Raw genomic sequence first — 12,518 nt, 5'->3', positions numbered from 1 at the left:
AGTCCTTTATCCCATAGGTGATAGGGAATAAAACAAGTCAAAGTGTCGTCATTTCCATGATTGATCCTACAAGGGCTTGATTATGGTGGTGTCAGAAGTTAAAATTAAGTGGTGGCTGCTGCTTGCTTGCTAAATTGCTTCAGTCATGTTTGAGTCTTTGTGACCCCATGGACTGTAGCTCACCAGGCTCCTCTGTCCGTGGGATTCTCCTGGCAAGGATACTGGAAGGGTTGCCACGCCTTCCTCCAGATATTCCCAACCCAGGGAGCGAACCTGTGTCTCTTACGTCTCCTGCCTTGGCAGATGGGTTCTTTACCACTAGTGCTGCCTGGGAAGGCTGACAGGCGGTTCAGTTCAGTTTGGTTGCTCAGTCGTGTCTGACTTTTTGCGACCCCACTTTTTGCAGCACGCCAGGCCTCCCTGTTCATCACAAACTCCCCGAGTTTACTAAAACTCATGCCCATTGAGTCGGTGATGCCATCCAGCCATCTCATCCTTGTCACCCCCTTCTCCTGCCCCCAATCCCTCGCAGCATCAGGGTCTTTTCCAATGAGTCAACTCTTCACATGAGGTGGCCAGAGTACTGGAGTTTCAGCTTCAGCATCAGTCCTTCCAGTGAACACCCAGGACTGATCTCCTTCAGGATGGACTGGTTGGATCCTTGGAGTCCAAGGGACTCTCAAGAGTCTTCTCCAACACCACAGTTCAAAAGCATCAATTCTTCAGCGCTCAGCTTTCTTTATAGTCCAACTCTCACATCCATACATGACCACTGGAAAAACCACAGCCTTGACTAGACGGACCTTTGTTGGCAAAGTAACGTCTCTGCTTTTTAATATGCTGTCTAGGTTGGTCATAACTTTCCATCCAAGGAGTAAGCGTCTTTTAATTTCATGGCTGCAGTCACCATCTGCAGTGATTTTGGAGCCCCCCAAAATAAAGTCTGACACTGTTTCTACTGTCTCCCCATCTATTTCCCATGAAGTGATGGGCTATGCACAGTTCTGTGCTCGGGTGCCGCTGTTATCAGGAAGAAGGCGCGCGTGGTTATCAGGCAGTCATCGTGGCTATAATTTGACCGATATGTTTTTAACTTCAGTACTTTGTTTGTCCCTGGGGTGGCATTTGTTTGGTCCTGTCTTCTTCTATAGAAAAGCTGTGTCTGATAATGACACATACTTTCAATAGAACTATAAACAGAGTTTTGTATTCATTTGTTTGGTCTCTTGGATGAGTTGTATTTTTAGTCACAAAGAATAACTTTTAAAACATTACTATTGCAGGTGGAACAGAATCCACTGTTAGGATTTGGCGCTATAGCTATTGCTGTATTGTGCTCAGGATTTGCAGGTAAATCATAAAAGCACCACTTTATTCAGTTGTCAAATTGTTTTTCTAGGGAGCATGTAGTAGTGTTTAACTCAGCTAAGATCTCAGTCCTTACTCATTTTTGCAGTTATGTAAGAATGTGTTTGTCATCGTTGACTATCCCCAGTCCACCTAAGAACCCCAAAGTAAATGAAAAAAGACCTCTGAAAATGGAATAAGTTAGCCATCAGAAAGCTCAAGTACCTCTTTCTATTTTTCTGGCACTGACCTCAGGCTAGATTCGGCTGCTTTAGGTTGCTTGTTACCAGCTTGCTCTCTGTATTTCCCTGGTAATCTCAATTTCTTCCTCTGGTTCAACAGATTAGGAATTATGGAGTAGGGAGGAAAGGGAGGTGACAAATACCTCAGAAAACCTAGTACCCAGAAGTAAGCGCCAAAAAGGGAGAGAAGAATCAGAACCACTAACATCAGATAAACATGGAATCTGACTCACATGTGTAAGGGAAAATCACTGAATCAAGAAGAGACAAAAGTATGAATGTTAAGTGCAATATAAGAAATGAGATGTTTTAGAAATAGTTCCAACAGAGAAGAAACTGAAAGGGTATATTAGTTATAGCTATACATCTTTATTATTTGTGCTATTTCAAGAGTTAAGACTATTTTTTTATTTTATAGTACTTTATTTTTGACTAGGAAAGTAATCTTTTTTTCTTCTAGTCGTCTGATAAGAGGGGAAAATCTGAATTTAGGAATAAACTTAATGACAGCATTGTGCTAGAGTCTTAAAAAACAAATCAGAAACAAAAGTTGACTTACACTTGAAGTAACACAGTTTGATTTTTAGCACTGTTTTGAACAGTTAAAGTGTGTCCAGCATTCTGTTTAGTTCAACCTCTCAGGACACAAGTGAGGAAACGGTAGGTGGTTTAATACCCCTCTGTGGTTGGAGTAACTGAGAACTGAACAGTTCAATGGCTTTTCCAGATGCGGAAAGTCAAGGCTAGAAACAGGAGCGGCCACTGTCTGCCCCACTCTCCAGCCCTTCCCGGTGCAGGCTCATCAAAGGAAAGGCCTGGCTTCCATTCCAGTTTAGGAGCGGCCACTGTGTCTGCCCCACTCTCCGGCCCTTCCCGGCGCAGCTCGTCAAGGGGAGGCCTGGCTTCCATTCCAGTTTAGGAGCGGCCACTGTGTCTGCCCCACTCCCCGGCCCTTCCCAGCCCAGCTCGTCAAGGGGAGGCCTGGCTTTCATTCCAGTTTAGGAGTGGCCACTGTGTCTGCCCCACTCCCCGGCCCTTCCCGGTGCAGCTCGTCAAGGGGAGGCCTGGCTTTCATTCCAGTTTAGGAGTGGCCACTGTGTCTGCCCCGCTCCCCGGCCCTTCCCGGCCCAGCTCGTCAAGGGGAGGCCTGGCTTCCATTCCAGTTTAGGAGCGGCCACTGTGTCTGCCCCACTCCCCGGCCCTTCCCGGCACAGCTCGTCAAGGGGAAGCCTGGCTTTCATTCCAGTTTAGGAGTGGCCACTGTGTCTGCCCCGCTCCCCGGCCCTTCCCGGCCCAGCTCGTCAAGGGGAGGCCTGGCTTTCATTCCGGTCAGATGACGGCTGCTCTAGGGGCAGGGTTTCTAGCGTTTGGGACAAAGCTCTTTGATGTTCTTGTTAAACATGCATTCACTTTACGTATAGAACTTACAGCTGTGCTATGTGACTTTTGAGGGAGAAGTTATGTGCTCTTTTGGAGTACTTAAAAAGCTATGGATCATCAACTGCAGAAAAATGCACATATACACAAAACATACTGTCTAGTTAGGGAATTCATGTTCCTTCTGACAGTGTGTATGAACTTGGCCTGTGGACCCCTGCTTGAAAGGAAAGTGGCTTCACTCAGCAAGTTGTGTTTAAATTTTATTTTGGTTGTGTTACTTATTCTGAAAAAAATTCCTGGTGGTGATTATATAGGTTATTTTGCAAAGTGGAAAGTATTCATCACTAAGCAGATACTACAGGAGTGTGATTAAGATAATTGAGTCTTGACAGTATAGTTTTTCTAGCTGACCAAACCAAGTGTTTCAGTGGCATTAGGAGACAGCTTTGGTGATACAGCTTACTGCCATCATAAAGGCAGAAACTTAACAATATTAAGGACTTCCTGTTAAATGTGGGTTAGAAAGCTCCCTCTTGGTTATTAATTCTGTATGTTCTGTAAAAATACAAATCGGTGATGTTCAGTATGCCATGTGTCATAACCAGCACCATAAACGTGCATTAATGTGTGAAATGTTTCCTAAATCATATACTTCATATCTTTAGATTTTAATTCTAAATGAAAGACATTTTAATTTCTAATAATATCTATTTCATATTTGCGTACTTAATTTTCTTTCAGGAGTATATTTTGAAAAAGTTTTAAAGAGTTCAGACACTTCCCTTTGGGTGAGAAACATTCAGATGTATCTATCGGGGATTGTTGTGACATTAGTTGGCGTCTACTTGTCAGACGGAGCTGAAATTAAAGAAAAAGGATTTTTCTTTGGTTACACATATTATGTCTGGTTTGTCATCTGTAAGTATCCAGGAATAAAGGGTTATAGGTAGATCTTTTTTAAAAAAATATTAACAATAATGTATATATAATATAAAATATATTATATATTATGTAATAAAAGTTAGACGTCATTTAAGCCTTTATAGCATTTTTAAATTGTTCCTTTGATACTGAGAATACCAGCTTGAAAATGTAATTTTGATTTTATTGACTTACTTTTGTGGCAAAGCTATCCCAAAGCAATTTTTGCCTTCACAATCAAAAGTACCTAACGTGTTAGCAATAAGTGTGTACAGTTTAGTAGTAGAGTACATAGCCCTTTGGGCATCTGAAAAACAATGTTTTGTAGGAACTACGACTCAACTTTTAGTTCAAACTCTCATACAGCTGCTTCTAAGGAAAACAGCATTTTCCTAGGTAAATTAGTATGGCATCTCTGAGGATGAAAAGTGCCCCACCGTCATAGCATGTGTCATTTGAGTGTTAAGATTTTCTTTCTTTCTGTGCACAAGTGCTTGCCAGCGTTGGAGGCCTCTACACGTCTGTTGTGGTCAAATACACAGACAACATCATGAAAGGCTTCTCTGCGGCAGCTGCCATCGTCCTTTCTACCGTTGCTTCAGTGATGCTCTTCGGATTACAGATAAGTATGTCTTAGTTTGCACTGCAAGTTTTTGACTGGGAAGAGCTTCTCACTTCCTTGGTTCATCTTTTATTCAATATGGCAGTTGCTTATCGTGTTTACAGAAATTGCGTAGTTTTGCTGTCATTTATCCTAGAAGTGCAGCAGTTCGTATCTGTGTGGAGTGTGGGGTTCACGGGACTTAGGTTACTTAAATGGTTCCAGAGCTTAAACCGAGGGTGTCACTTCCCTGTATGAGCGAGCAGGCCACTCGCCAGGAAGAGCATTTCTGCAGCCAGGGCCTACATACAAGGCCACTTCGGTGCTTCAGCGCGAGTACAGCATGACACAGCGAAGGGCGGAAGGGCCCGGGCAAGCGGCTGCTTACCACAGCGGGCTGCAGTAAACTTGGCTTTTTGTTTGAGGGAAGAATAGTAAAACTGCTTTCATTTCCCCCTTAGCTTGTACCTTCCTGTTTTAGACTTGGGTATAAACTGCTTTTGAAACTACAATGCAAATCTAAATTTTCTTTTATAAACTATCTTTATTTCATTTAATATGTGATTAATAAGAAATTTATGCTTGTCCTTCTAGTATAATTTTCCCTAGCCATATCCACTATTAGTTGTCTTCTGAATTATTTAAGCAGAGATACTGACTTAGCAGTTATACCAGAAACTAATACATGAGGAAAATCTGTCAAATATCAACATTAAGTAAAAGAATCAGATCGGGCCTACATTTACATTTCATTTTAAAACTGACTTTTGTTATAAATGCAAATAGAAGAACATCAGTATCTTAGGAAAAAAATTGATAGTATGGTTCAAATCTTGCTGGTACCATTTATTAGTGGAACAGCCTCGGGGAAGTTACCTAACCCATGTCTCCGTTTCTGTGTCTGTAAATTGGGAACAAGATCACCTGTCTCCTAGGGTTATTTTAGGCGAAATGCTTATTAGAACAGTGCCTGGCACACAGGTGTTCTGTATAAAGCCAGCTGCTTACCATTTCTAGGCCCTCCTTTAGATGTTCTATTTAATTTACCCTCTTCTCCCCTTTCTGAAGGAAAAGCTAGTCTGTCTTAGTTAGGGATGAATTAAAATCCATGGCTTGATGTCATTTTTCTGCATGACATTTTTTTTTTAAGATATTAAGACTCTGCCATTGTATTCCCTAAGATAGAATATGGCTTAGTTTTGAACAGAATGTACAGTTTGACACAAAGATTTAGTTATATAATGTCTACTTTGGGCAAGTAATTCAGTTACGTCCTGATTTTCAGAATTAAGGTTAAAAAAAAAGGTTAGCAGAAAATATGTTTACTTATTAAATCACCACCTCATTTGCTCTTCAGGAATCCTCAAAGGTTTGAATCATTAGTCATCTAACTTTCTGAATTTGCCAACTACCTGTTACTCTAAACTTCAACAGGTTTCTAGTGTCACGGAAAATCCATATTCCACAGTTGTCTGAGTCAGCAGATAGGGATGTTGGTATGCTCTTAGTCAGTGACCCCAGACAGTGATACGTGTGTTCTTGAAAAGTATGTAGTCAGTGACTGTCACTCCCTTGACCTCACCACTTTGTTTTTTTTGGGGTGTGGGGTGGAGGGTGGTGCTCCAATTGATTACTTTTCTAAACCTTACCATCAAAATACAGAACACTTAAAATTTATTTTCCATACAGTCTGATAGTGTAAACCCACAGTTGAAAGTCTTCAAAATTTTAAACTGATCATCGTGATGTAGTTTTAAGGGCACAAATACAGATTAAGCTTTTTTTTTTTTCTTTCCAGCACTCACCTTTGCTCTGGGTACTCTGCTTGTCTGTGTTTCTATATATCTCTATGGATTACCCAGACAAGACACTACATCCATCCAACAAGGAGAAATGGATTCAAAAGAGAGAGTCATCGGTGTGTGATGTTAGCCTCAAAAGAGATTCCTACTAAGACTAAACCATTTATATTAAACTAGAGCCTTAAGTCAATTTCAGAAGGTAGATTTAAAAAAGAAAAACTGGTCTAAGAATTAAGAAGAAAGCTATATGAATGAGTTTTAATGTGACCTGTTTGGAATCAACTTGTTTTAAGAATGAAGGATTTTTATTATTGTATATATAACAGTGTACATACAATAGTATGGAGATGATGTGGTGTTTAAAAAAAAAAAATCATGCGAGGCTGCAACATTTGATTAGTGAGGTTTGGGGTTATGTTAAAGGTTAAAGTGCCAAAGCCGTTTCTGTACTAACTGTTCTCTCGTTCAGGCACCAGGGGAGAAGGGCTGACCCCGCCTTACTCTCCAAGGCATTACAGTGTTTAGTCCCCGCAGCAGTGAAGACCTAGCTCTTCTCTTACAGAAGGGAGGCAAAAACAAGACGGGCTAGTTCAGAAACAGACTGACTGTGTAACTTCTCAAACTGCATCTATCTAGAAGCTCAGACAGTGATGTGTGGGTGGTGACTGAATGCCCCTTTAAGTGCTGGCTTTGTGCCATTCATTGTCTGGACTCGTATTTCTTTGCTGTTAGAGGATATACTTTTCTTCAAAAAATATTTCTAATGTCACTTTTGTACTTTTTTAAATAAAGTATGTAACTGTTGGGCTCTCAATAATTTGTGAAATTTCAGTGTTTTTTAAAAAAATTTCTATGATACGGGGAAATTCAGCAATAAACTTAATTTATTATATGAAATCTGTTTGCTCACTACTTGTATTGTAGATATGACCATTAAGACAACGCTTAAGCATAAACACAAGCCCAAACCATTAAATTTACTTTCTATATGCGAACTTTCATCAAGTTGCAAAAAGGGCTTATATAGAGAGACTCTAGCTAGCATTAAACAACAACAAAAGGAAGTTGTGAAGACTGTAGGGCTCTAGGCTATAGGAATTAACGTACGTTTCTTTCAGGGAGCTGCTTTTTCAAAGCCCTGGCTCTAACAATCATTGCCCCCGTGTCAGTCACTTTACTCAAGATTCAAATCCTAAGGAAGCTAGGGATACTAAGGATCTGGGGAGGGGAATGTTTTTTCAAAGGAGAGGCGGGGGATACTAGACCTGTAAAACATGTCCCAGCTTACGTTTTTATTCCATGGCTGATTTATGCTGAAGAAATATTGATACTTTACATAGAGAATTAGCAATCTGGAAGCTAATTCACTTAAAATTGGAGTCTTTTCTAGGATTAACAATGTATACCACACTTGCCAATATAAAACTAAACTCACTCAACTGAAGAAGCTTTAGTTCATGCTAACTGGCTTCTCTATGCATAAAAACAGACTGTCATTGGTATTCAGAAGACTTCTAGTAGCAACAGTCAGAATAAATTTTAGCAGATCAGAATGGAAATTCTCAGATGAGGATAGCTGAACCTATCAAACAGACCACATCCTACTCATGTTCCCTTAGCAGGAAAATGCACTCAACAACATGCAGATACACGCAGCTGGGAAACTCCATTTCAGATATGCTTTAATGGGCTCATTTACGAAGATCCTAGGTCGGTATCTGTAAAGTAATTCCTTGTTATTCAATGTATTCAGTGCCCCAGTTCATGTAGTGTGCCGAGAGGTACCTGTACACAGCAATGAAGAGATGAGTACAAGATCTGTTCTCTGCAAGTAGTCAGCTGTATCGGCAAAAAAGCTTAATTTTGGTCTCCCTAAATTTATTAAGAACACTCATGATCCTAAGAAAATTGAGATTTTTCTCCACAAGTTAAAAAAAAAAACAATCTTATTTATAAGAAGGGTTTCTGGATGAATGGCATAGTAAGAAACCTCAAGCCGGAACTCACCTCGCCCCACAAACACACACACATCGGCATCGGAACAGGTCTCACTGAGGAGTGACTGCAAACGAGCAGAAAGGCTCACAGCCGAGGCTGTGGGAAAGAGCCACACAGAACCAGCAGGAAGGGAGGAGCAGAAGTCTGGTGCCCCGGGGGACTCGAGGAAGGGAGATCACACGGGTGAGACTCCTCCCTGGGAGTGAGCAGTTCAGCAGGCGTGCTGGGCAGCCCAGCCCCGGGTCAGACACAGCCAGCACCCCGGGCTGGTCGGAGGGCTGGGGGCCGCCCAGGTGCCTCTCGAGTGGAGTGTGTGCCCCCGTGCAGACAGCAGCGACTATAACTCCCCTGTTGGTGGGAAGGTAAGTGGCCGCAGCTACTTTGGAAAACAATGTGGAGGTTCCGCAAAAAACCAAAACGAGAGCTGCGATCCAGCAAGTCTACTCCTGGGTATATATCTGAAGAAAAACAAAAACACCAAAAAGCTACATGCCCCCTCCCCACCGGTGCTCACAGCAGCATTGTAAGCAAAAACATGGAGGCAACACAGTATCCAGCAACAGAAGATGTGCATAGATATGAGCATCGGCCATAAAGAAATGAAATTTTGACATTTTCAACAATATGGATGGGCCTAGAGTTACTATGCTTAGTGAAATAAGTCACAGAAAGACAGATACTCTTGTTATCACTTATATGAGGAATCTCAGAAATAAATGAATACAACAGACTCACAGAGAACAAACTAGTGGTTACCAATGGGAAGTGGGGAGAAGCAAGAAAGGGGTAGAGCTTGAGAGACAAACTACCATGTGTAAAACAGGTAAAGAAGAAAGATACATTGCGTTGCACAGGGAAATACAGTCATTATTTTGTACTAACTTTAAATGCAGTGTAATATATAAAAACAGTCAATCACTAGGTACACCTGAAACTAACGTCACATTGTAAACCAACTGTACTTCTATTAAAAAGCAAACCCCCCAAGCCAGAGTTTAAACTCCAGCCCTTTGTCTCCACTAGACCAAAGTGACTAAAAAGACTTCACTTAAGTTTTATAAAAGTCTGTTTAGTACTTACTGACCATGAGGGAACTCAGATGATTTTTTTTAAAAGATAAAGATTTAATAAGTTGACAAATCACTTAATAAAATGTAGACAATAAAATATAGATTCTGACACAGAATAATAGTTTCAATTCTATTCTAAATAGCAAGGCATATAAGAATAGATAACTAGAATTTAGTATTTTAAAAGCAATTCAATTAGAAATTACATTCTACATACAGGTGTTATTCCAAGAAGTTTCATTCCATTGGCTAGGACTGAGCGGACAGCTCTGAAAAGGTGAAGTCTGGCCTACAAAATAAAAGAATGATCAAAGGTCAATTCAGTAACAGGCTAACTGTAACTGAATAAGTAAAATTGCTTTTAGAAGTAATTCTAACATTCTTCTAAATTAAAGTAGGAACAATATCTCCAAGTGCCTGAGGGATGGCTGTGAGCAAAGACAAATTCCTAGAATCTGTTACGGGAAAACTGGTACTCAGGGTGGTGGGACGGGAGTGACAGTAACAGCGTGAAGCACGGCTTCAGATGAGGGGAACTCCTCACTCACTCGATGCAGGAAAATGTTGTGTCTGGTGGAAAGTAACATTGATTGTTACAGCCTAATTACAGTTACTGCCTGAGTAAGTACACTGCTGTAGTCTGACAACGGGATGCTGCTCCAGGAACATTTACCAGACTGACTCAGTAACAACAGGCTGAGGATGCCAGAGACGACAGGGAGAAGCAACACGACGTACCCCGGCCACCTCGGGAGGACTGCTTCTGACGTGCAGCGTCCTGTGCGCCACCGCGGCGAGGTGACTGAAAGAGGAGAAACCAGCGTCAGGACCAGCAGGAGTCTCCTGTGTGACCTGCGAGCCCGACATCTCGTCTCACCCCCTCAATTCAGACAGGTCAAGGCCCGGAGCCACTGAAGGGTATTTCCAAAGTTGAAGGGATGAGACTGAATTCACTGCTTGTCACTAACTGGCAAAGTGAAACAAATCAAACTCCAGATTTAGAGTTTTGGTCCTGGTTCTACTATTAGGGCTTCCCCGGTAGCTCAGATGGCAAAGGATCTGCAATGCAGGATACCCAGGTAAGATCCCTGGATTGGGAAGATCCCTTGGAGGAGGGAATGGCTATCCACTCCGATATTCTTGCCTGGAGAATCCCATGGACAGAGGAGCCTGCTGGGCTACAGTCCACGGGGTCGCAGAGAGTCAGACACGACTGAGCGACCAACACTAACGCTACTGTTGATAATACTGGGTGCTATGATTACAATTTTGTTTTCTTTAAGGTTATGATTTCACTGTTTTATAAGTACAGGGGATTATTTTCTAATACTAGCTTTCCTTTACTTAGGCATCCCTCAGGATGAGATGTGTAACAGCCTGGCTTGTCTCCTCTGTATATGAGGTGGTGGCGTAAGACTAGTTATCAGCCCATTCTGCACACACTGGCCACTCTTAAAGTATTTTTTCTGTTTACATTACGGCAGCAAGAAGAATACTGTGCCAGAGAAATGATGCTTATGACATTGGTTGTAATGATTAAGTAGAGATTTTCTGGCTTCTTCATGTCTATATGTCTAAGTGAAAATTAAAAGAAAACAAAAATCTGTAAATCCGGGGAAGACAGGTAGAAAGCACGGTCAAGAAAAAAGTCCCAGTAAATCTGATTTCAATAAATCTTGAGTGAAAGCAAATACTTCCTTTCTTAAATAGCTTTATGAGAAGATACAACTTTGTTGCTATAGGAGTCAACCTCTATGTAGAGTTTCTAAAACCAGCGCTGCGAAACTTCTATCAAAGGCTCACCTACTCGCTTTCCAATTCATCCTCTACCCTCTGCCAGACTGACTTTCCCGTGCCGCTGCTCAGAACTTGCTCACGGCCCTCACTGAGCCGAGCGTGAGCCGGAAGCTTCAGGGCGCAGCGGGAGGCTGCATGTGGTTTCTCGCTTCTCCCGGAGCTGCCTTTGCAGCGCTCTTCACGCATCACGCTCTCGCTCGGCTCTGGGCTTTTCCGTCTCTGCCCCCGCGTTCCTCCTGACTCGCATTGACGCCCCTCCTCTGAGAAGTCCTCTCTGATCCCTCGAGGCTGGCTGAGAGCCCAACACCGCCCCTCATGTCCATGCACTCTACTGTGCCCGTCCACGATGTAGCTGTGGGTTCCCGTTCACTGGACAACAGTGACAGGACCTTCAATCACTGAGTGAATGAATGGACATTAACTGCTAACGTGCAAAGAGGAGGTGAGAAGCCCTGGGACCTAAAGTGTAATTGTTTAGGCTGACAGATCTGTCTGTGGGAAGCCTTTAAATGCAAGAAGGGTCCTTTGTCATATCAGGTCTCAAACACTTAATGCCTGAAAACAGCAAGTTTATGAAGTACCTTAGAGTTAGAAGGTAGCTGACAATGTGCCTGGGCTGAAGGTCTTGAGATGACCTATAAAGCACCTCGTCGAACCTAGAAGAAAGATGAGAGGAGTTGGTGGCAGGGGAAGGCTGGGCATGTATTACACTCAGCTAAGATGCCAAGACAAGAGGGTGAAAGGTTGACTTGATATCATTAGCGGTATTAGACATATGAAAAACCACCTTGTGTAAATTTGAAGGTGAAGGCACATTTTTCTTTCTTACAAATTCCTGCATGGCAGGTACTTTTTAAATGATCTTGAAATCCTGTAGGCCCAGCCTAAAGCAAGGACTTAAATCATAGCTGTTAAATGTACACAGTCTCCAGCCATGTTTAGGAACATAATCAAGCAAAGTCTACTCACTGCCAAGAAAACCAGGTTGGCTTATGTTTTTCCTCAAAAGCAAGCCAAATATAAGTAAACTAGCCCGTCTTCCCAGGAGAGAACCGCAGACCACGGTGCGGCAGAAAGAGACGCTAAGCATCCACATCCCTTCCAGATCTCCCTGAGGCCATCAGTCTCTCCGGCCAAGCACAGCTTCGCCGATGATGCTGGTGCGGCGCAGAAGCATGGCCCCCTGCCCCCGCTATCTGAGGCTTCACTGGAGCCAAGAGGCGAATGAAAGGCTTATGGTCTCAGGGAAGGTGCGCAAGGGCAGGGACTTGCCTCCACTCATCACAGAGGGTGAGATGATGATTGTTTCTGAAACGTAAAAGGCTATGCTTTCACCAGGCTTTACGTTCTCATACTGTGA

The 12,518-nt window shown here is 42.5% G+C and overlaps 2 protein-coding genes across 8 annotated transcripts in view; one reads left to right on the top strand and one right to left on the bottom strand.

Annotated features, from left to right (window-relative positions):
* Nucleotides 1-7,190, top strand: part of SLC35A1 (solute carrier family 35 member A1) — a 30,018-nt gene extending 22,828 nt beyond the window's left edge. The window contains exons 5-8 of the mRNA XM_070450149.1: nucleotides 1,284-1,350; nucleotides 3,711-3,887; nucleotides 4,382-4,516; nucleotides 6,290-7,190. Of these exons, the coding sequence (XP_070306250.1) occupies nucleotides 1,284-1,350; nucleotides 3,711-3,887; nucleotides 4,382-4,516; nucleotides 6,290-6,417 (507 nt within the window). The 3' untranslated portion in view covers nucleotides 6,418-7,190. The remainder of the gene's footprint in view (nucleotides 1-1,283; nucleotides 1,351-3,710; nucleotides 3,888-4,381; nucleotides 4,517-6,289) is intronic.
* The window catches only part of RARS2 (arginyl-tRNA synthetase 2, mitochondrial), a 90,027-nt gene that overhangs the window by 11,881 nt on the left and 65,628 nt on the right, over nucleotides 1-12,518 (bottom strand). Inside the window, exons 18-21 of one of the 7 annotated variants that reach the window (XM_070450146.1) lie at nucleotides 11,740-11,814; nucleotides 10,035-10,163; nucleotides 9,579-9,650; nucleotides 7,959-8,078 (exon numbers count right to left, since the gene is read on the bottom strand). In XM_070450146.1, coding sequence (XP_070306247.1) covers nucleotides 9,611-9,650; nucleotides 10,035-10,163; nucleotides 11,740-11,814 — 244 coding nt within the window. In that variant the 3' untranslated portion in view covers nucleotides 7,959-8,078; nucleotides 9,579-9,610. Of the gene's footprint in view, nucleotides 1-7,958; nucleotides 8,079-8,112; nucleotides 8,750-8,971; nucleotides 9,651-10,034; nucleotides 10,164-11,739; nucleotides 11,815-12,518 lie in introns of those variants that run through there. The other 6 variants (XM_020879138.2, XM_070450147.1, XM_070450148.1 and 3 more) reach the window with 6 other exon arrangements.

This window comes from Odocoileus virginianus, chromosome 19 (genome assembly GCF_023699985.2).
Source record: "Odocoileus virginianus isolate 20LAN1187 ecotype Illinois chromosome 19, Ovbor_1.2, whole genome shotgun sequence".
Lineage (NCBI taxonomy): Eukaryota > Metazoa > Chordata > Mammalia > Artiodactyla > Cervidae > Odocoileus > Odocoileus virginianus.
The sequence above is the reverse complement of the archived record's forward strand: the minus strand, read 5'-3'. Positions and strand labels throughout refer to the sequence as shown.